Raw genomic sequence first — 24,468 nt, forward strand, 5'->3', positions numbered from 1 at the left:
TGTATATTTTTCTATAGATAATATACATTTGTATTATCCTTGTGCAATACCAATAAAAGAAGGCATTAGTGGTAATAAAAGTAGAGAGATAATATTATTACTAATTATAGACATTTAAGTTTTGTTTACTTAGACTTAGATCTTTCGAGTGATATTCATGATAGATAATGATAAAATAAATATTTTAAATCCAATTAGATTTTGTGGGATTTATTATTTCACCGAGCCCACTTAATGGAGATTGCATGTGATTTTACATATTTGTCCCTAAATATGAGAATATTTAGTCCAACTTAAAATCCCAATTTTTTGTATATCTAAACATTTACCAGATTTCTTTCTTTAATTTGTTTTCCAAATTTAATTTTATGTCAAATTTTATCAATATTAAGTAAATAAGGTATATAGTATGAAAATTTAATCATATCCCATATTTTATGCATCATTAATATATCCTAATCTAACCCACCCCTCAAAGTGAACGAGGCCTTAGTGACAGAAACTTTTCATCTATCACAGTAATATTTTTTATAATTCTACTATTCGTGTAGAGTGAATTAGAATAACTTAGACCACTTGATTCATACGATGTTCCGTCCCAACACTACAGAATACCAATGAAGAATGCATCACAATGTCCATCACTCACCAATGTCCATTTTAAAACGATGGTCCTATAGACATATTGTGCACCAAAAAACACAAAGAACGACAAGGTAGAAAAGGCCGAAAGGCAACATTAACAACTTGTGAACAGTCGTAGGATATCGATACATCTTTTTCTAGTCTGAGTTGGTGAAATGAAATTAAGTATACACAAGAAATTGATTGTATGGGACAATAAAATTGTGTAAAGCACGAATGAGTGCTCTCGTTTCCCAGTTATCGATGACTTTCGTTCTCAGCTTTATTTGCCAAGGGAATTGCAGTGGTTTTGACAGCAAAGACCTCTCCTGTAGGCGGTACTCTCACTAGTCTGTAGAAGCCAATGATTCATTATGTGGTGCGGAGGGCTCCATATTGTCCTATTGGCATCGGCTACACCTGAAAAAGGCAATTTCCAAGAGCTTGGCCAGAGCCAAGGATACCAATGCCTTCTAAAGAACTGCCACTGGACTGTCTGAGTCGATTAAGAAGTCTTCTAATGTGGCAAGGGATTTCAGCTGGCGATCGAGAGAAGCAATTGTCTTTTGACACTCTGCAAATTTACTAGCAGCTACTGCTAGTTCTTTGTCCTGAGATAAATGGTGGAGCAACAGATACAGATAGTGGTGTACATTAGACGGGCACGAGTTTAGTAATCAAGAGCATTAATGTTTATTGACAAACCTGATTGATTCTGAATTCTTCAATGATTGCTGATCTCTGAAACTGAGAATCCGATTTCATTCTTGATAGTTCAGCTTCCAATATGTCACACTTAGCTACAGCTTCCCTTGAAAGATTTCTTTCTTTCTCAACTTCTTTTTCTAATGTAGAGATGCTTGAATGCAGGGTTTCTAACTCAAGTTTCATTACTTTGATTTCCGACTCTGCTTCCGCTTTCTTTAGGTTGCCTTCCTCGAGTGCCACCTCCACTATGCTCTTTGCTTCATTTGCTTCAATCAACTGAACTTGAATTTTCAGCAGATTCACCTCCGCCTCATCTAAAAGGTTAGTTGCATTCTTAAGCTTTACTGTTGTATTTTCAACTTCTTTCTCTGCATCTCTTCTTGCTTCGTTAGCCAGAGCCAGCTGCTTATTCAGCTCCACTAACTTTACCTCGGTTGCCTTCAGTTGATCTCCCGATGCCTTGAGCTGAATTTGGCACTCACTGAGAGCAAACTCCAAATTCACTTTCTCTGCAGTCATCATCTTTAACTTCTCCTCCAGTTCGGTTGTCCGGCGAATCATCGCTTCAAGTTCATCCTGCAAAGAGGCTTCTCGATCATCAACCCTTGCGGTAGGGTCGCTTCCACTATTTGTCTCAGGTAGAGCAGCAATCTTTTCCATCTCAAGAAAATCATCCATCAGATCAATCTCAACTGAAGGAACAATTAGACTTCTTCCAAGAGTTCTTTCATGCTTAAAGTGTCCTATCTCTGTTGCCAATGCAGATGACCATGAGTCAGGGTGACGTGGTTCACTATCAACCGATTTACAGCCATCATTTTCAATAACTAGTGCCCTCTCCGCGCTATCTGACTGACTGTCCGTGAAAGATTCAACATAAAATGATGATGCAGTACCTGAACGTTGATCATTAGCAAGTGTTCCTTTGCGGGCCAAAGCCTTTAGCCTGCGACATTCTGCTTCAAGCTTGGCCACCCTTTTTATGCTGTCTAGATGTTGTTTACTAGCAGTTTCAGCAGCCTGAATGCTCAAATCTCTCTCACTGGTCCTCAGTTCCAATTCTTCAGCTTTTGAAAGGAGCTTGAGCTTAAGGATTGAGTTTTCTTTCTCTGCAGCATCAAGTTTGGAGCGGACTTCAGCAAGCATAGTTTTATCAGCATCGGTAGCACTTTGAAGTTGAGCATGTAGCTCAACAAGCTTGTTCTCAAGTTCAGACTTCTTTGATTCCCATTCACAACCTTTTTTGGCAACAGCGTCATAAATCTTCTCTTCTTGCTCTTCTCTTGCTTGTCGAAGTTGTCTCAAACACTCCTTAAGGGCTCCATCAAGATGACCAACGCGTTCCTCCAGGATCAAGTTCTTCTGAGCTAATGCATCATTTTGTTTCTTCAGAACTGATACTTCATTCTCAGCCCTTTCCCATCCTAGAATTTGAGGTGAAATAGGTATAAGTTTGGAATAGAAAAGAAGACTCTGGGAAAAAAAGAAATAAGTGACATTTTCCCCTTTCTTCAAAAGGCAAAACAAAGAGTTAAAACAGTAGAAAAAGCTAAAGTGTAACTTGCTTATCTGCCTGTCAATCTCTGAGTTCTATTGTACAAGCAAACTAATGAATTGTTAAAGTCCAGTTAACGAAGCCAAAAGGAAAGTCATTTTAATTGGTTTTAGCTTGTTACTGTAGTAAACAGTAAATAGTTACGAAAAACCCATGTTTTCTTCTCTTTTTCCCCCTGTTCCTAGTTGACAACCATGTATGAACATGTTTTCTGGCTATTGAAGGAAAGAAACATTCGTCTCCATCAACCCAGAAGTATCTGACTCGGTGATTTTGGCAGAGTTCAAATTGGAATATGGGGAGAACAAATGTGAAGTTCAGCTTGCAGAATAGAGGAAATACAATAAAGAAGATCAACAATAATGTGTGACCATAAGTTTCGGTTACAGCTATAACCCAAGGAATCTCTCAGTTATTCCGGGACATCGGCCCTTAGAAAATTATGATACACCTATTGCGGGTTAAATTGCACTTTGTATTTTCACAAAGGCTTTTTTGCACTTTTCCATTAACACAGGGGGTAAATTGTATTTAACCCCACCTATTGGAATAGAACTTAGTACCTTCATCCACAACATAATTCAGCAAGGATCCTGACCAAGTCTTGGAAATATGTAAAAATTCAATATATTCATCCACCATAATTCTGAAAGGAACATGACCAAATTCTGGAGCAAGCATATTCAAAAAGCTAACCATCCCATACCAATTACTTAATTGCAGTGGATTCATACTAACCAGCCCAATCATTATTTGATCAGAATGCAATCAATGTAGGATGGGCGGCAAAAACCTCATTAAAAAATATAAAATGTAAAATAAAAGTCATTATTTCTACCTCTTATTGAAAGAGGACAAAAATGATGGTATTACGATTATTACAATCTCAATCAAAGAAGGCTTTTTTAGCAGCCACTCATAAAGAGAGACTGAGAGCAGGCAATACGAGAGCAAAAGCACACGCATGCCCGAACACAAAGACACGGACAGCGAGAGAGCAATGATACCTGAGACAGCTTCCTCTGCAACTTTAGCATGTTGCTTAACCAAGTCTTCCTTCGCGCGGATATTAAGAAGAGCTTCAGATAGTTTCTCTGAGAGGGCCTTCACACTATCATTAAGTTCATCACCTGGTGGTGCAGCCTTAGATGTGACTTCAGGGGATTGAGTATTAAGAGCTGACAGAGTCTGTGCAACAATAGGACATCCCATTTAGCCTTGCAACAAGCAAATATTCAATAGCCATAGAGGTGAGCAAACTTGACTCTTTTTCCAGTCATAGCAGTTTTTCTATCTTTCTTTTTCTTTATCTCATCACCCCTTTTTCTTTTTTTTTTTTTCTTTTGTTAGAGAGGGACAGTTGGGGTGGGGGTTTGTCCAGGCTGGTGAACAGGCAAGGGAAGACAACTAAATAAGTATGAAGAAGAATGAGAATGAATATATTATTATCTCCAAGCACGGCACATCAAAGCCTGTATGTCCAAGGTATTGTGAATTTGTGTGTGCATGTGGTTGAGAGAGAGGGAGAACGAAGGCTAAGTGGAGAAATTGTTATTCATTAATTCCAGCACCGACCACTAGCAACTGCAGCATACGCCATAGTGTTAGTTACAGTATTCCAACACCTAATGTTGGTTTTCTCTAAACATCTAAATGCCGGCTACAGTAGTACAGCAGAACTCCAATGAAAAAACTACTTCAATTTAGTCGCTCTTTAGTCATCGGTCCATGTAAAGTGCCACCACCCACCAGTAGGCAATAGTACAAGTTAGCATCAGGCATACAAATCTAATTTTCATAAGTTGGGTTATACTCCAATCTCGGTAGGTGAAGAATTCAGGAAGTTCCATTTTCAGCATGGAGGCTCATGCGTGTATCTAATGAAAGTTATTGGCTAAAGTCCTGGCAAGAATTACAATAGATTAAGGGCAATGGTAAAGTATTTACATATCCACACTTAGTTTTGCAACTCACCAGAAATATTGCTGTTGGCTTAGGATATGTTATTAACAAGCTGTTTGCAGACAACTAGCTAAAAACAAAGTTTCTTTGACTTCATGTAGAGAAAAAGCTGAATCAAGCTTATGCACGGAAACATATAATTTTCTGTCATTGCACAACAAAATCTAGTGAGCAAAAGAAACAATCAGCACAATTTTTAATAATTGAGCCAGACACTTAGTGGTAGGCTGGAAAGCATACTTTTCAGAGAGGAAAAATAAGAGGCTGTCAGTTGTGGTCCAACTAAAGTGGATATCCACACAATGTGGTCCATGTTAATTGAAGATAGACCTGCGAGTGCAATGCTTGTGCACAACCCGGATAACATGACTTACAAATGTGAACAAGACTTCTGGCAAGTTCAGCATTCAAAAGGTCTGGTCATGAAACTTCAAGTCTTAAGCAAATTTGTTCATAGAAGGAAATCCAGAAACAGAACTACCAAACTCGCATGTATATGACTTAAGATGCTTGAGTTATGATGAACCATTTCAACAGCCGTTTTTACTCAGTTGTTGATAATCCGAATCCCCGAAGGCTCTTGATGAAAACGAGCTAAAGCAAAACTAGGGATTCAATTTCAAGTTCCATGACTTACAAAGTCCTTTTTGCTCAAAGCTCAAGAAAGTGATGTAAACACAATTTAAGAGCCTCAAACCATAGAATAACCTCCAGATCTTTTGAAACTCTAAATACATCAAGTACTATAGAGGTCCATCTATCAGCAAATCCATGTATGTGTTTTGGTAGGTGAAAACACTTCTTCTTTTCTTTTTTCAGGTTCCCACTAATATATTCCTCGAGGAAACCGGCCACACTGCCACCCACCTCACCCAATAGTAAAATAAAAGAAGAAGAAGAAGAAGAAGAGAAATTGGAACATGAATTTGCTAGAATTATGTTTGGCCCCATGTTATCCTCTATGTTTCAATTAAATTTGAGTCTAAACCTTATCTTATCCTTTTGCATAATTGACTAACCCAGTCCAAGAAAAACAGCCAGAACCAGCATGAGAAAGAGAATATTACTTTATCAAAAGATATAACAGAACCTGGCAAGCATATGATGGATTTGATTGTTTGTAATACACTCAACACGGTGAAATTCTGATAAATATTAAGCAACTTATGACAGGATAACTACAATATGGAGCCAAAACTCAAACCTGATCATCGGAGAATCTTTCTGAATGTGATGATACTGACCCTGAGCTCTCTGTATCACCGCTGGGACTTTTTTCTGAGGACTTCCGCCGCCACAGCCAACTCCTTCGGTCCATCTAACACACAAACTAAAGGCAATGTCTCTCGGAAACTAACTTCTGCAGCATCTAAATTAGCCACCAGAAATCAAAATCCCCTCCATCCTTGCATCGAACACCTTTCAGTTCTCTGAACATAGAAAAGCCTCAAAGATCATCCCAAGTCCCCTTTCCTAGAACTACAGTCCTGAAGACCCACAGAAAGTGCGTATCAGACACAAAATCTCAACAACCCATTTGATGTGCCGTAAATTACTCGCAGATCAATGTATCAATTGGAAATTGAGCTCAAGAGCTTTGAGAGTATGTTCTGCCCATTTCTCAGATTATAAACAAAAAAAGGTAGAATTGAAATCTGGTGAACGATCACCCTTTGCTTAGAATCCAATCCTTAACCAACCACCTCAAACTCAAAGCTGAATCGTTTTCAAGACTCCGGAAAGAGTAACACAACATGAATAAAGATAAACCCAGTTGAAGAATAAACCATTCATAGCGAAACTTAAAGCACAAATATTCAGACAACTACTCTGATGGGCACGTTCCAATTCCCCACCACTATCAACACACACTGATAGAAAATGACAGGGAGAGGGGGGGTGGGGGGGCTCAATAGTGATAAAGCTCACAAATTTTGGGCACCGCCCCTATAAATATCCCCTAAGAAAGACGGAGAGTAAGCGTGACCCACTTAAATGATGTACTGTATCTTCCGAAAACTGGAAGACCCACAACAGAATGATGCAAAAAAAGGCCTTCCCCATACAAAAAGCGCCTTTCTTGCTTCCTTTACACACACAATTATACAAACACAAAACGCGCAAAAATCGCAATGCACTCCATACATCTAAAGATAGTAGGAACAAGAAAAAAGAAAAGAATACCTTGACAAAAATCCTGACACGGACTGACAGTAAAGAAGAACAAGACAAGATGCAGAAGAATGTTCAATTTATTATAATGAACCGAACCAGAAAACCAACAACAACAACAAAAAATAAAAAAGAAAATGAATAGCTTTCTGGGTTGAATTCTTGTCTAAGTTATTATATTAGCTGGTTAATTTTCTTTGGATTTTACAAAACTTCTTCCATTGGGTTTTTGACTCTTGTGGAGGTGGGAGGGAGCGTGTAGAGTGAAGACAAAAACTGGGTCGAATAATTCCGGGGACAATTGCTTTTCTTTTTCAAACCAAGATTGCGATATTCGCGCGCCTGTTAAGGGAGGTGGAAATGGGAACGGGATTTCATTTGTGTAAGGCCAACAACAGTGGAGATGTGGGAACCACGTACTTCGACCGTATATTCGTTGATATCAGCCTATTCCATCTCCATTTGATCATCCTCTCTATTTTAATCAATATACAAATGTCTGTTCATTTCATGTATACGTTTTATCATTGTTGTTCTAAAATGATTGAATATCATCACATGTCTATGCTCATTGCTCAACTCTGTATGACTTTTAATACTTTTAATGAGTTTAAATTATGATTAAATATATTTTCCACCCCTAAAATTTATTGAAATTCGTATTTAGTCCCTAAAGGGCGAAAAAATAAATTTGGTGATAAAATAATATGTACGTTGACCGGACAAGAATGTCATTCCTGTTTAACTCCTAAATTCTGTTTATTTACTTTTTTGAAATATATTTGTTATAAATTTTTTCATGAAACGTTTTTAGTGATACTGAATTTTTATCAAAAGAATAATATTTAATCTATCAATTTAGTGTAGATTATATTATATAAAATTATTTAGAAGCTCAATATTTGCAATTATATTTTACAGAGTAAATCATTTATGTAAAAAGAATACATAAGATATGTATGAATTGTGATGTAAAGATAAAATTTTATGTTGTATTAAATTTATACATTTTATAATAAATTACATGAATAAATATGTAAAAGACATTGTATCTTTACTTACTCACAGAATTGGAACATTTATAGACTAATTAGATACATAATGTTGTATATTTTACAAGACATATATAAGCTCAATATAATTTTTAAAAAACGCAGTGACAATATTTTATAGAAAATTATACAGGTATAAGTGTTTAGATAAATAACAATATAAAAAATAAAATATGTAAGTTTTCAAATGATAATGTAAAATATATGAGGTATGTAAGCTTATGGAGTTTCTACAAATTTCATTACAAACTTTTAATAAGTTTTGTTTAAATAAGAATTTTAATAATTCAAATTATCTTTTAGAGAAATGACCGTATGAGGCGAGTTTTGTTACCTTTTAATTGGACTAGCATCTAATACACGTATCCTTTCACCTTTCTCTTTTGGGACATCCATGTCAGACGGGGTTGCCTTTCGAGTTAGGATTAGTGTCGTCATTTGCTCTCATATGGACGTGGCATTTATCTGTTATACGGTCCATATTAGTTTTGGGGGGAGCTCCCCCGAGGAGGTATCTAAGGAGGTATGAGGCGTGGAATCTTTGTTGGACTTGGGAGGTCTTGGGACTATCGTCCTACTGGCGGGGGCTAGCGGTGCCCTTGTTACGACTTGCAAAACCTAGGCACTATCAATTATCTCCATAGCCTTCCCCTTGTTCAGTGCATTGCTGGGTGTTTTCATCGTTACTCACGTTTTTAACTCTGTGTTCCCACAGACAATGCCACTTGATGCATGCAAAAAATGCTCAGGTCCAATGGATATATACTCTTGTTCAAAGCTTGGGCCAAAGTGAATGTAAATCCTAAATGGAGGACCTACAAAAAATGCATTAGCACTCTAACGTCCAAATTAGTTTTGGATTCGAGATGAAATAAAGCAAAAATGTAAGTGATTTTAAGTAAAAATTGAGATTTAGAAAATAAAATTGGTAAAAAGTGTAATAACACGTGACAGTATGCTTAGATAGAGTTTAGGAGATAGTTTAGATAGTAAGAGAGGTGTTTAGAGAGTGAGAGGGATGTCTCCCTAATGGAGGACTAGATCTGCATTTATAGGGGGATTGTTCCCGTTTGCAAGGCTTGTATCCCACTCCTGAGAATCTTGCGAAAGTTGGTTGGGATAGTTGGTATAAGGGATAAATCATCCTTATTTGTAGCTTGGAGTGCTTTAGTAAGAGTACTCTTTGTCTTGGGAAACCCATTGCCTGGAGGAGTCCTAGCCGCCAGGGAAGTTCTCCTTGTTAGGGCTGATGTGGTCCAAGGTGGTTGCTGACACCAGAGAAGTTCTTCCTTGGTGATTTGTATGTGACTCTTTAGGTTCACATTTAGTAGACTTGGGTCGGTGTCCAACACAGATGATTAATTAAATCCATTCTAATTAATCATCCTTGATCAAGCATTAATCAAGAAGGCCCGGTACCATGAGTGGTCATCTAGCAATTGTCCATGGTATTAGAGACTAGGTAAATATATATATGTGAATGTTTAGGCTCCTGAATTTCATGCAGGTACAGTCCTTCCATTTAGTTTCCCAGCCTTAGTCTAGGGCATGGAATTTGGTGTTGGTTCTATCCTGGACTAGGCATCTATACTTTAATATTTGAGACCGCGTTAGGCGTAATACTTGCAAAACACGAATATGACGTGGTGCTAGTTGTAGGACACGAAAAAAAGCTATATCACCACGTCGTACTGATAAAGTTGTATCCAAATTTTCGGACACATCTTCTGATCGATGATTTAATTGCCTGTATAAAACATTGGTATCAATAGGGCCAAAATTCGACATTCTCACTTTAAATTGTTTTAAAGAGAAAGGTGTAAAAATTGTGCAAGAACAAGAACAATAAAATTGGCCGGGAAATGTTGAAGAAGAAGGAAGAGAAAGAACAAGAAAATTTGCTGAATGTTGAAGAACAAGGATTGCAGAGAAAATGTTGGTGAAGGTGAAGAATAAGGATTGTAGCTCACACTTAAATAGTGTGAGCTGCAATCCTACATTATTGTCACGGGCCACACTGTAATAGTGTGGCCAAAAATAAAGCTGAGCCACCGCGCTTGGTAAGCGCGGTGGCTCAGCCTGCAGCCTGCAAAATTGCAGGCTGCAGGTTTGACTGTTTTTTTTTTTTTAAACATTCAGTGAAGAACCGCTATCTGGGATAGCGGTTCTTCACTGTTTTGTTTTTTTTTTTATAAAATATTGCTGCCACCGCGGTGGCACATAAAAAATTATTTTTTTTAAAAACTCTGTGTCACCGCGGTTAGCCACCGCGGTGACACAGAGAATTATTTTTTTTTTAAAAAAAATGTGGCACTTATTTTTCTAAAACATTCACAATCACCCTACTTTACTAACTTTTTTTTTGACATTTTTTTAATAAATTCCCCCACTTAGTAACTCAACAAATTATCCACTTAAATCAGCGTTTTTTATTTTCAAAACATTCCCCTTTCCCTCCAAAGCCAATCACAACTTCCACTAACTTCCCCACCACCAAAAGCGACCCCCTCCCGCCCCTTCCCCGGTGAACTCGCCCTCAAACTCATCTTCCTTGACAATCCCCATAACGCCAAGCACCTGACCTTCTCCCCTCTGAAAGCGACCCCTCCCCCGGCGAACCCACCCTAAGCGCGCTTTTGCCGCTCAGGCCGCCTCCAGCCCATTTCTCGCCTGTATTCAGTCTCGCTGCACTGACGGCCTAGAAGTTTGGAACGCCGTTTTAGTTGACAAATTTGGTGAAAATTTGTAGGTGACAATTCGAGTCATTTTCGGTAGAGGTATGTTGCGTTTATATCATCAGATGGTTCAGTGAAATGCGTTCTTTGACCCTTTACTTAGTTTGTTGTTGGGATTTATTACAACTGCAACATGCGTATCTCCGATTAAATATTTCTAAAGCAATGATGTACTTCTACCTAAATTTGTTTAAATGTTTCAGTTCAACCAGAGTTCGTTTATGATTTTTACTCCTTTCTTGGTTGCTTTTTCTTTTTCTTTTTCTTTTTCTTTTTAAGCAATTGTTGAGGAATTCATACATTAACTCTGGGAAAAGGACTTAATTAGAAATCGTATTCAGACTATCACATTCTTGGAAATTGAATTGCAGAAGCCGATGATGATGAGAAAGGTCCCAAGATTCTTTGATACATGTTTTTAGTAAAAACCTCCGGAATGGTGAATTGGTAGGAAATGAAACATAAGGAGAGTTATGGTGGATAGAGTGATCAGTGGGAAAGGGTTACTATTACTTTTCCCGTATACAGAAGCTTTGTTTTTTTTTATCATTTCCGTAGAATAGGTTCATCAATATTGTGGATGAGGGTCCGCTGAGTGAAAAGATATTAGTTAAACAATGAATGCGACTCTATAATATGGATCCTATAAGTGTCTTTTTCTGTAAGCTTGTTTATGTTATGTTCATTCGGTGTACAACTCATTTTGATTCCATTTGCATTAACAAATTTATTTGTAACAATGTTTAACCTATGGCTTATGTTAGATATCCTCAAAAATTTCATCACGGTGATAAATCTTGTAGTCTTACAGCATAACAATCACACATATAGATATTATATCCTCGGAATGCAACTTAAAATTTGCACCTGAAATGTTTTCAGATTTTTTTGCTTGATTTTGCTTTTAGATGGTCATGGATGCCAAGGATATACAATCAAATCTTCATGCTTTGAAAAGATTATATGAGCTCCTAACAAAAGATGGGGATACAATGCCAAGCACAGCTTCGGATTTGGTATGCTTTCCTGTGTACTGAGATGATTCTAGTTATTGTGCCTTTCATATAATTTTTTCTATTCAAATATATACCTTTTTATAATAGATCAAAGTTTTGCATATAAGGTATGGTTTCTTTGTCTGTGTAACTATTCGTCTTTCATTTATCTTGTTTCCCTATGCTTCTAAATGATGAAGGTACAGATTCTGTATTTTGAATCTCTAGGAATTAGTTAGCAGCTAAGAGTCTAAGAGTATGAGAATGCTTGTTTTAGCTTGGCACTAAGTATGCCAGCTTTCCACTGGCATAGGAAGTTACTGAAAGACTGACTAGACTATCTACGTCGCATATTTGATAACAACAGTCTGAATACGTATTACATTAATGCAATTCTTACACCACGTGGTTTTACAAAAATTTCTGCGATGATCTTGTAGTGATCTGTAGTACATAATATTATGAAACTATAACACAAGCTAATTAAAATCTTACAAAGCTGTGCACATTGATATGACTTTTTAAAACTGTATGCAGGTTATTCAATTCATTAATTTCTTTCTTAATATTATATTCAGTGTATATTTTCTATTTCTCACGTTTCATTTCCAACATTTAGTTTAGTCATCCTTTATTTCATACACAAGTTACTAGTATAACCGTTGGGTGAACTGTGTCGAATCAGTAATGTCATAATAAAATAATAAAAAATATGACTAGCTTAAGCATGATGTTCATTTTAAAAAGAAGTAGAGGGATTTTGAGGCTAGTCTTATTTTATTGGCTCAAGCTTGACTTAATTTGAATTTATGAAAAGCTCAAATATAATTACCATCGGGCCGAGTTTATGAGCATGGAGTCAGCTTGTGTTTATCCCAATTTTACTACAAGTTCGAGGTCATTGGTTGGAGTCCCACTGAATATGTGGGTGTTTGTCTCACTTTATGTAGGTTATTGTAATTTGTATGTTTTTAGTTATTTGTTGAATCAATGTTTTGTTTACTAATTTTGGTCATTTTGATATATTAATTGAATCCATATTTTACTTAAAAAAAAAAAAAAAAAAAAAAAAAACTGTTTACAGGCCTAAGCATATTGTTCATTTTGATGAAGAGATCCTTTGATATGTTGATGGTCTGACTTTTTGTTTTTGGACAAGCTGGATGAACAGGCGCGGCATCTGTTAAAGAATCTGTTGGATGCAGCAGCCAAAAAGGTCCTCACGGCACATCTTGAGGTTTGTCCTATGCATGTCATGTGGACATGTTGTAGATTTTCTCTTGATAGGATCTGGCGTTTAAATATATGCTTCGACAGTCTTCTCCCAGGAAGATCGTACAATGCGGCAATTGTATTGGCCGAGCCCCGAGCTATGGACCCCATACCATATCAATTTTCATTTATAGGGTTATTATACTTAGACCCTTTCTAAAAATACCAAATTACACTTTCTCCAACTAAGTTCTAAAATTACACTTACACTCCTTTTGAACAATTTACTGTTTATACATCACGTCGGGATTTGGACAAAAATGCTCATGTTAGTAAAAAATTTATATAAATTTTAATCTTACTCCTTATATAGCGTTCTTATGTAATAATTTTGTACTTATAAGGGAAAAAATATAATAATGTTAACCTCACTCCACATATATATATATATATATTATATTTATCCTTTTATAAGTACAAAAATATAAATGAAAATATTATATAAAGGACAAAATTAAAAAATTATGTAAATTTTTTTTGGTTAGTGTTAGTTCGTCCAAACCCTAATGAAAAAGTGTCAAGTGTAAATGTAGAATTTTTTGGAATGGGGTTAGTGTAATTTCAAAACTTCTTTGGGGGCAAGTGTAATTTTGCATTTTCATAAGGGGTTTAAGTGTTATTAAACCCTATTTAATATTTATGCAAAAAATAATGTTCAGATATGTGGTGTATAAAGTCCACTACAGTGCTCCATGCCAAAGCATTCTCTGAAACTCTCTGGTATTCATGTGGTACAGATGATTGCAGGTGAAGTGGAAGCACCACGGACAGTCTCTCAGCTGCAGCAACCAGATGAGTTATCGGAGGAACTACCCATTCCACTCCCACAGTCGTCCATAATTGCAAAAGATAATTCTGAAGAACAGCTGAATTGTAACATAGAGAAAAAGGAGGATGGAATGGACTCCACATTGTTGAAAGAAAAGAGATTTAGTCCACAATGGAATCAAGCAGGCAGTATGGAACAATCAATTCAGAGTGTGCTGGCTAGTGGACCTGAATGTCGAATGAAACGTTGCAGACTTTGTCAACGGAACACTGTAAAACAGCTTGGTACCATAGAGGAGATGCAATTTTGCAATGTGGCTAGAAATGTAAACAGATTTACTGATATGCAGCATCAGCAGAACCGCGAATCTGATCTTTGTCTTTGGAACAGCAAGCTGAGAACCGAACCCTTATTAAGTAATAAGACGGATGAGTCCGAGAGCCAGAAGGGAAGGCAGACAGTACTTGGAAGTGACGCCAGTGATGTTGAATATGAAGACTTTTCATCTGACAAGATAATTAATAGTATCGGGAAACGGCGTAATGATGAAGTTGATTGCTTATCCAAAGAAGCTTCCAAAGCAGTTGAGCAGATTGAATTGTGTATATCAGCATTGCATCTAGGAGTGGATCACTTGAATCAGTCTGAAGAGAGTCGAAATTGTGTTCAAGAAATTAACTCGGCTGGTCCTGCTTTGCAGACCGAATGTGGTGCATTGCCAACAGTTGGAGTAAGCCAAGGTGAAAAGAGCTTTATGGCCAGGGATAATTTGCAGTTTCAAAGGGTTGAGGACTCAATACGGTATCTACTGCATCAGGTGCCTAGCTTGACAGCAGAAAAGATAAATCTTCCATATTTGTCCTTAAGCCCGACTTCCAAGCCGGTTAGACCAACAAAAACCATGTGGAGACAATCAACAAGCAGTTTAAGCAGGGGTAGAGGCCTGGCTTTGCGAAATCATGTGTCAGGCCAATTGGAAGAGTCAATTGGACAAGGGAAGTTCCCTCCCAAGAAAATGAATGAGATACATGATCAGAATGCCAAAGGCATTACTGACAAAATTGGATCACGAAACTGGATATCGACCTGTGATTATTTTGTTCCTGTCCCTGTTCATAACGTTCAAAATATGAGTGTTGCGCTGGATCCAAATGAAACATCATGTATAGCTCCTAGGTGGCCGACCACATTTTCTTCTGCTTCAGAAATGGAAAGGCCATATCAAATCCACATGGCTGTGGAGGAGGCAGGTGGTAGACGCAAACTATTCCAAACATATAAGCCATCGGACAGTTATATGAATCTGAACAACAGTGAAAACATTGGGTTTCTTGATTCTCGCCTCAACGTTACTTCGACTTACCATCCACCTAAGATTATTGGGGATAGTCTACTAGAAATGAAGCCCTGTCAGCTTTTACTGCGCCCAGGCTTCCATGAAAATCACTCAGATGGACAATGTATGGATGGAATTCCAGAGAACAAACATAAAATGACTGCAGCAAGGAAATCTTTGCATCACCAAGAATCAGAAGGTACTGAGTCGTACTCATCGGACTGGAGAAGTCAGCAGACGCGCAGTCGTGATAGTGGTAGTGAAAGTAACAGTGATAGTGAAGAGTATTCATTACCAGATGAGACTAGAGAGCTTCAGTATGTGAATTCAAGTATGAACACTGAAAGCGGGGTTTCCCCGGTATCATATGGAACTGGGAGCCAGTCTACCAGTCATACAAGCAACACTGACAATGAGTTTTATTCATCAACTAGTGGTGATGAGGCTCCTGAAGCAACATCCAGTAGTAGCAGCAAAAGCAAAGGGTACCCATCATGTGGTCAGCCAATCTGCCGTCATGCTGGACCGAAATACTTACCGGGTCATTCCACATTAAAGAAATCAGGTCGGGGCAGGATCCACATATCAGCTAACGGCATAAACCATAAGAAAGAAAGCGGAAAGTGGAAGAGGCTGAAAGATAAACTGGCAATTATTTTCCACCACCACCACCACCACCACCAGCATCACCACCACCATCATGATGATGAAGATGATCATGGCAATGATCAGATGAAGATGAGTGACAACACATCTTTACAGAAGCACAAAGGGAAAATTATTAATTTTAAACGAAAACACGAGGCATATGGGGAAAGGGCAATTGAAAAGACCAGAAGGTCTTTGATCCATGACAAAAATCAGCAAGGCAATTTTCATGGACTTATGGAAGGCCTCCTGCGGCATGTTCGACACTCAAAAAAGTCAAAACAGGGGAAAGAGACTGTTGGCCCTGTAGCTAAAGGCCAGCATAATATGAGGAAGAAGACTTTGAAGAAGTCACACTGGTGGCAATTGCTGCAACACCACAGAGGAGCACACTTGCCTAATAAAACTCATTTGAAGCTTGAACTAGATAGGACGAAAAAGGCGCTCCCGAAGTTGAAATGAGATGAGCAACATTTCCTCTAAATATATTTATAGAAAGCCATCTTCGCTTTTCAACTGAGGTTGGTGAAGGTATATCACAAACCCATAAATGACAGAAGTTACGCACATATAAGAAGTGGATTACTATATTTATAAGTAAACACATACCATACCTTTCCATGCAGATGTAAGTTGAGCCCATTAGCTACACCAACTTATGGTAAATCTTTTCATATTATGCTGAATTGCTCTGTATGGATCTTGTAGTCTGATCAGCTGTTTAGTAGAATCTCAGTTAAGTTTCTCTGTTTTCTCAGTCTTCCTCATACTTTAAAAAGAATTAATTCTGAGAACAGGCTTGCTGGTTTGTTTAAGGCAAATGGACGGCCCAGGGAATCCATCCACTAGCATACCAGTTTAGAGAACAAGTTGGTTATGGAATGGAGAAGGAATGGTACAAATTGATGATGATCGACTTATTAGTTTTGTGATCCAGCTTCAATGGAAGCCAGATAATCGGTATTTCAAATAAGCTTAATAGGATACATCTTTGAGGGTCTTTCTAATGCACATTCCAAATTCAGTAAGCCAGTGTAGTTTTCTGAAATCTGAATAATGGTCAAGGGTCAGTGGAGAAACAATATTATCTAGATAGGATCATGATGTACAAGCATTGATTAAGTCGCGTAGACCGCATGATAAACATGCTTACTCTACCCAGTTAATGTCAAAGTCCTTGAGTTTCATTAGCCACTTCTGTGTATCTTGTGAAACATAGGTTTTGGATGGTGTTTTCTCCTGGGCATTTACATTGTTAGATATTGGATAATCAACCTTCTTTTCTTTGGCAAGGGCAGCTTGCCTGTTCGGGTGTCTCACCTTGAGTGACAGAAGACGGGATACTTCATGTAGCCCTCCCCATTTCTCCAGTGCACGTGCGATGTCATAGCGACCTGCAGTAAATGATGGCTCTATAACCACACTCTAAAAAATTTACTCAATGATATGAAACTAACTATATTTTCCTGATTTTGTGATTTCTAACAATCAAAATCGTTATTTTTACCAAAGCTTAAAGCTGGAATTCAAGATTCAAGCATTTTTCTACGCATACAATTCGTTGCATCTCCTGTGTAATCTTTAAATTCTTAGTCATCTTTGACATATTTGTGTAAGATTATTATAGGTAAATGGGAACGGGCAGCAGGATGCTTTGCTATGTAGTCAACTCAACATACTAGAAGAGAAGATGTATCTGAGTACCTGCACGTTCAAAGGATTTTCTGCTGGGCATGAATGACGGGTCCATACCCCAGTTCCTTTGGAATCGATTTATCTGCAAGAGAGAAAAGTTATATCCATGAAGGTAAGACAATTTTCTGCAGTAGTTCATATTTCATTGAGGCGCATTCTCTTCCACAATGAGACTGAAAAAATGACAGATCAAAATAAGCATGTTGTCCCTTCTGGACAATATTGCCACAAGGCCAGAAACACAACCAAAACAAGAACAATAATAAATGAGGAAATTAGAAACAAAAAAGATTGAACTGAACACAAGAAACGAACCTCTTCTTGCAAATTTTCAAGGTTATCCCAGTAACCTTTTGGCTTTCGGTTTTTGTAGGCAAGGGACAGATTCATTAATGAAGCAATTCTCCTGAATCCGCCCATGCGTGTGATTGCCTTCTCAATATCAACCCGCCCGTGCTTCCGCAGTTGTTTTCTCATGGGCATAAATCCCTCCTGCCCATGTTCGGAAATGAAATTCAAGAGCTCGGATTTAAGAACTTCAATGTCCCTCTGCAAGCCTGGAACCTTTGGTCTTTGTCTGGATGAACTTGAGATGCAGTCAGAATCGTTGGCTTCCATACTAAAATTATAGGAGCTGCCGTAGCTTGATGAAGCTGTCTGTGCATAACTGTCATTGTTGTGTGTGTCCTGATGGATCTCACTCTCTATTTTTTCTACATAGTCTCGTATAGCGCACAGATTTGAAGGGAGATCTTCATAAATGACCTACAATGTTGGAAACGTTTATTCAGAAACAAACTCATGAAATGCTAATGCTAAGTTTCCAAATTTGGTTAAACAAACTCTTGAAATGCTAATGCTAAGTTCCAAATTGAGTTAGTTTCTGCCTCGCGAAGGCAAACCTAGATTAAGACTAACCACATTTCACCTCAACCTGCACCATGCAATTACTCTTCATGGTTTAGATAAAAGACACAAGATCTACTTTCCGGATAGACTCAGAACAAACAAAGCCTCCGTGTGGTTGCTGGGGAAATACTTTAAATCAGATATTGTCGCATGGATTTGGAAATTCAAGAATGAATTGAGAATGTTGATAGTCTTAGCAAGATAATTGTTATAGGAAGTCTAGAAGCTATATGTTGGACAATGGCGAGGAGCACAAACCTCTTCCATGATAGCTTCAGAAAGAAAGCAGTTTCTATGCATTTTTGATTCCACTGAATACTTCAACAGAGTGTGGTGGCTACCCAATTTCTCCAGAATCCATTTGCCACGAAATGCATCAAAGTCACCTTCAACCTGCTCAAATCTGATCTCCTTCTCAAGATGCTCGCATAAATCAAGGACAACACGCGCATGGAGAACCATGTAGAGTAGACCCTTGCAGCCTTCCTGTGCTATCAATGTGTAAGCTTTTTTCCCGAGAATTTCAAACAAGCAAATATCGAGTTTTGAAAGGGATGATAAAGAAGTAGCAGTATTAAAGCCTGAATATAACCAGTAGCCAATTCAAAAATATATATTATTTTGCTGTATTGAGAAATTAACCTTTCAGATTATTGGAACTGCAGAAGCATTACAGTTTATACTTTATCAGTGATCTTCAGATGTTAGATGTCATCATTGGTTGTTTGAACACCACTACCCAGTAATCCAATTAAAGTTAAGTGACACGACTGCATCTTAGGAAATGATTCAATAGCAGCCAAGGCACTAGGCTTCTAGTCAGGACCCAGGAATAGTGTTTATCTACAATTGCCATGAGGTCTGTACAGAGGCTTTACCTGGTTTTTACTCCATCACCTAAGACTGAACCAAGAAATGTGCTTTTAAAGGGTTTCATTTCACACCGGTCAAATTTTAGATATGTGGAGAAAGAAATAGAAATCAAGGAATTAAATGGTTCTGCCACACGGTCTACGTCCATTAGATAAATGGGCAAATGCTAAATTATATTATTTCATTATTGTCATCTCAATTACAATATCACCTCTCTATATATATAGCTGTAATAAACGTGTGAGAAGTAGAAATTTGGAAGGAATCTTCATCATAAATTTAAACAAAATCAATTGTTCTGCTATCCCAAGAATGGTGCAAATCCATTTCATTTTTATTTGATTTTGATTCTCAACAATACCCTACCTGGGAGCCACCATCTCTAGGTCAAGAAAAGTGGTTCTGGTTCAATTCTTAAAACCTTAAAATTCAATGGTTAAGGTAGTCTAGTTGCTGGTAGATAAACGAGGTAGCAAAGCCAAAGATTAGATAACTGATTAAATTATTAGAGTGTTCAACTGAGATCCTACCCAAGTCCCTGCCTACTGTATCATATAATTCTTGAGCTCTCTTACTGATATGCCAACAGGTAGTTTTAATGAATATTGATGGTTGAAAATATAATATTTGCACTCTTCACTTACAACTGACATAATTGATGCTTCAGTGTTCTTACAGAAGACTGCCATGTTAATAGGTTCTTTATGCACCAAGATAAATTTTGAGGGCAAGTTGTTCTTGATGTACAGCAAAGCTCACTTCTTAAGTATATTCCAATTTTATAATTTCAGTACAACATTTTCTGATGTTGCTTTTGGAATAATGATTCCTAATATCACTCTCAATTTCTTCCTCCTTATTACCATGTAACGGGGACCTTCTTTAGGGTTCACTCACCCTTAAGGAAAAGGAACAGGTGACAGGAAAATATACAAGAATTGTTTGTCTGAAATTCTCTCTTGCATAGGCGTTTTCACAAGATAGATGCTTAGTCCCTGAAGCTTCCAACATACACAATGCTAGATGAGTTGATTATGCTTATGTAGTGTTTTTTCAGGCAGCAAGAATGTATCATTGTTGCTTCATCTATATCAACCATATACAGGATATAGGAAGCAAGACTAGTGCAACTACATCTCAAGCCAGTAAAATTGAATAAATATGTTCTCGTCTGTTCAAGGTTACCGAAGTCTCCTACTAAATTAAATTATTGGAGATGTTACTTTTACCTGGAGAATGCGAACTTTATTGTTCTCTCGAGATAGCACCTTGCTGATAGCTAAGTTCGGAACTATCCTGCAGTAGTTTCAAAATACAAGATAATAGAACTTCTATAAGTCAAGTAGCTATAATACTGGCAATCAGTAGCGTATCAGAAACCAAAAATATGCATAAATCTCCTACTCACGAAATTTCCAAACTCATCGCTGAAACATGTATGCTAGTCATTGCAAAAGCAGAATGCTTCTGTGGTTCTATTTTGAAGAGTATATACCACTCAAGGTACTAGATAAGAAAATAATTACTGTAACTGAAAACATGTTAAGAATTTATAAGCAAGAACCTACAGAACTTCCAGTCATACTTACTCAGGAAGACCCTCATAAGCTGTGAGAATATTCCATACTTCACGAACGGGAGCTTTTACAGTAATGCTGGCTACAACACAGCGATGAACACCCCCATTTTCCTTCAGCACAAAATAAATTCATCAGATAACAGAAATGACTTCCGCAGGTTAAGAGTAAGTATAGAGTAGAGTCCATCAGTTACCAGCAAGCCATCAAATCTACGGAGGTGAACTTCGTCCACCATGCATGGTTTGTCAAGTGGACAAGATTTCCCAAAGATTCCCCAGTTACTGTTTAACTCACCGGTGGAAGGGGACAAAGGGCCAAAATTAGCTTTAACAAACTTTTGCTTTATATCTCCGCTAGTAACTTTATTCTTCAATGCTGTTGCACTTTCAATTTCTGTGCTTCCAAGAGAAAGAGAATGCAAAGATGATGAGTTCAAGGAACTTTCCGAGACTATGGTCTGGTTTCCTTCGTAATTGCTTTCAGATCTGCATGCTAAAGCTTGAAGATTTACAGGAAGATCTGATCCGATAATCCTCTCCAGAAATATTGCAGGGAAGTTGAACCTGGGAATAACATTCACTTCATAACCCAATGATGTAGTACGCGACCTACAAAATTGAATAATTGAAGCAAACAAATTAAAAACAACATAAAGATTATGTTGCTATCTTGAAGGAAAATAAACTAATTTATGTCTAGTTCTACAATAAGTTATATTTCATCAGTATGGATCATGTGTTAGTTCATGATGTTGTTTCAATGATCAATTCTATGGGAATTTCAGACCGAGAGATTTCTAGGAGCAAGAAAGGAGAGATGAAGTAGCAGTGGATAGTCTATACTCAAGCCCTGTAGACCAAACTGACTATGATATTTAATGGCTAATTCCTAGCTGAAGGAAAGACCCATCCGTGGATGCATATTGAAATTTGTTAGAGCACTAAACAGATAAAGATGTATAATACAGAATGAGAAAAACAGATGTTTCAGTTGAAACATTCTTGAAATTTCTTTTCCAATTGCTATCATTCTCAGATTGGTATTTCCACTGACATGCATACATGATACGTTCTAAGTAAGGTTAGAATATATGCCAATGCTGCATCAAATGACTCGTTTATTAATCATGGTTATCCATATGGATGTTGGGCTGATGTATCAGTACAAGTAGGCTGTCAGGCACAAATAATCCGCTGAGAAGCCACAGGAAGTGGAAACTGTCATTTGAAATTGTGTCATAAAGCTTTACCAAGTCCAGGAGGATTGGATTTTTCAGGTCAAACTGTGTGAATAGTATGCAAGATAAGAGAGTAAGATGGAAAATTTATTTAAATAGGAACAACGAATTTAATATTGGTAAGTTAACATTGAAACGAGGGCAAATGAAGAATGAACAATCTGAAGGATGAGAGCCATTGCACATTATCAGGAAACGCATCATAGTGTTGCTTCGTTCTTCCCACCATTTTCTTAGTCAGAGCACCCAGGACATGACAACTTAAGGTGACATTGCAGCAATTCATTCAAACTAGAAATCATATCAAAATACTAGAATCATGTGAAAACTCGGGTTTAAACCTCACAGTTGATTAAGCAATCACTAAGATATAACCTTAGATTAAGAATAATCAATCCTACCCTTTCCGAGACTGCACTGTCCATTTGCCTTCAAATTTCTTGAAATCTCCATCAACCATGGAAAAGTGAAGTTCACGATCATTTTCCTGAATTGTGATTAAATGCTAAAATCACATATGAAGCAACAAAGAGTAGAAAAAAAAATACATCCATGCAAGTCTATGGATAACCCCACCCACAGATACATGCATATCATACTTTGTGCGATGATTCTTATCAAGTAAACTTGATTATTTATATAATTCATCATATAAAACTGACATATAAACACATCATATGCGAGTCATCCAGTATCAACATCCACCACAGGAATTGCATCTTGATTCTCCCAAATCTTCTGTTCATGTGAAGATTCTTATCAAGAACAGTTACAGAAAACCACATGCATTAGGTTCAGTTTATATTTGAATAGAACAACTTACAGAGTTGGGAAATTCTTGAAGATCCAAAACAACACGAGCTTCTATATGCCAATACAGTGCCCTTTGCAACCCTCTTTGCTCCAACCATATTCTTCCTGGATGTGGACAAGGAATCCTCCCACTGACACATAATTTGACAGAACATGCATCAAAAACAATAGCATCAATTCACTAAAGCTAACTTATATTCTCCAAAATAAGCAAGTGAAAATCTAAAACTATAAGCAAACTTCATCCATAAACTCATCCATGGTTCCAAAAACTTGTAGTTTGCTCCTGGGCCTCCGCACGTCTACATTATTTAGCTAACTCAAGTACCAAAAATTACTCAGTTCCAAATCTAAGTTACCATATCATGTTCAAAGCTAAAATTTGAATTCTCATACAACAAATGTAATGAAAAGCTAACCAATGTCCAGGTGAAATACTCTAGCACCAAAACCTCAATCCATCAGGGAATAAAATTAACAAATAAAAACAAAGCTTTGTCTAATTCTTGGAGATGAATTAATGGGGTTAAATGCAACAACACATGAAGATATAATACTCAAAAAAATCCCTGACAAGGATGTAGTAAGCTTTTTCTTAAAAGTTCGTGGCATTGTCCCTTTTCTTTTTCCTTCTTTTGTATGGAGAGATATTGTACATATTAATGCTTTGAGAGAGGTAAAATGCATTTAATCTGAATTAATGTTACCTGCTGACAAGATTTGGGATGAAATCAGCAAGCCTTTCATAGTCAGTGAGAGCATTCCACACGGACTCAACATCAGAATTAACTGATATCTCAGCTTTGATTCTACGTTCCCTCCAAGATATCACTTCCACTTCACACTTCACCTTTCTATCTCCTGTAATCACCACATCTTCACCCACTTCCACTAATTCTTCTTCTTCCTTTTTCTTGTTCTGGGTTCTGCTTTTTACAAGATTGTTATTACTCCCATTCGAGAAATGAATAATCTGGGAGTCCCATTTTGGCGTTTCTGCACTGGCAAATGAAGAGAAGCAGGCTATACATGTGTTGGCTGGGGAAGAATACTTGTGCTGGTGGAAAGTAGCAAGATTTTGTTTGTGGGATTTCTTCAGAGTGAAGCTGAAACTCTGTGATGAAGTGCAATGTGAAGGCTTAGTGGTGATCATGGAGTACTCTGCGTGTGCGTTCTTTTGGTGTGTGTTTGAGTGTGTTTTCAACTGTAATAACAATGCACAGGGGTGTGTGTGTGTGTCTGTCTCTTGGAACAGTGATTTGATGGGTTAGTTTAGATTTTTTATTTTTCATTTTTGGATTGAGAATTTGAGTACTGATTCTTGACCACAATACTTTGGGACGGTTTTGGGTTTTTGTGTGGCAGAGGAAATGAGTGGTTCAAAACAAATGCTGCAAATTTTGGTTTATTACATGAAAGAAATTCCTTCTTGACCCCCTTAGTGTTATCATTTTACACTAGTGACCCAGTATATTTGCAACAACTCCTACTTTTAGAAAAATAATTTTTATATAAAAAGTTAAAGAGTTAAAA

The 24,468-nt window shown here is 37.4% G+C and overlaps 3 protein-coding genes across 5 annotated transcripts; 1 reads left to right on the top strand and 2 right to left on the bottom strand.

Moving 5' to 3' along the window:
• LOC105176064 (filament-like plant protein 3) lies at positions 638-7,472 on the bottom strand. The gene is made up of 5 exons (XM_011098745.2): positions 7,034-7,472; positions 6,054-6,336; positions 3,895-4,075; positions 1,330-2,756; positions 638-1,235 (listed from the first exon to the last, which is right to left on the bottom strand). The coding sequence occupies exons 2-5, from the start codon at positions 6,165-6,167 to the stop codon at positions 1,098-1,100; spliced, it is 1,860 nt and encodes a 619-aa protein (XP_011097047.1). The 5' UTR covers positions 6,168-6,336; positions 7,034-7,472; the 3' UTR covers positions 638-1,097.
• Positions 11,722-17,584, top strand: LOC105176082. 2 transcript variants are annotated; one of them, XR_002288242.1, is made up of 4 exons: positions 11,722-11,824; positions 12,963-13,040; positions 13,813-16,359; positions 17,456-17,584. XR_002288242.1 is itself a non-coding variant. In XM_011098781.2 (3 exons), the coding sequence occupies exons 1-3, from the start codon at positions 11,723-11,725 to the stop codon at positions 16,288-16,290; spliced, it is 2,658 nt and encodes an 885-aa protein (XP_011097083.1). In that variant the 5' UTR covers position 11,722; the 3' UTR covers positions 16,291-16,977. The 2 variants fall into 2 exon arrangements, 1 of the variants encoding a protein (XP_011097083.1); XM_011098781.2 differs by lacking the exon at positions 17,456-17,584 and having other exon boundaries at positions 13,813-16,977.
• On the bottom strand, positions 16,819-24,241 carry LOC105176065. 2 transcript variants are annotated; one of them, XM_011098746.2, is made up of 10 exons: positions 23,643-24,241; positions 22,946-23,066; positions 22,524-22,609; positions 21,079-21,493; positions 20,895-20,995; positions 20,535-20,601; positions 18,691-18,918; positions 17,839-18,288; positions 17,533-17,605; positions 16,819-17,222 (listed from the first exon to the last, which is right to left on the bottom strand). In XM_011098746.2, the coding sequence occupies exons 1-10, from the start codon at positions 24,086-24,088 to the stop codon at positions 16,978-16,980; spliced, it is 2,232 nt and encodes a 743-aa protein (XP_011097048.1). In that variant the 5' UTR covers positions 24,089-24,241; the 3' UTR covers positions 16,819-16,977. The 2 variants fall into 2 exon arrangements, with proteins under 2 accessions (XP_011097048.1, XP_020554372.1); XM_020698713.1 differs by lacking the exon at positions 23,643-24,241 and adding an exon at positions 22,785-22,860 and having other exon boundaries at positions 22,946-23,065.

The sequence above is a fragment of the Sesamum indicum genome, linkage group LG13 (assembly GCF_000512975.1).
Source record: "Sesamum indicum cultivar Zhongzhi No. 13 linkage group LG13, S_indicum_v1.0, whole genome shotgun sequence".
In the NCBI taxonomy this organism is placed as follows: Eukaryota; Viridiplantae; Streptophyta; class Magnoliopsida; order Lamiales; family Pedaliaceae; genus Sesamum; species Sesamum indicum.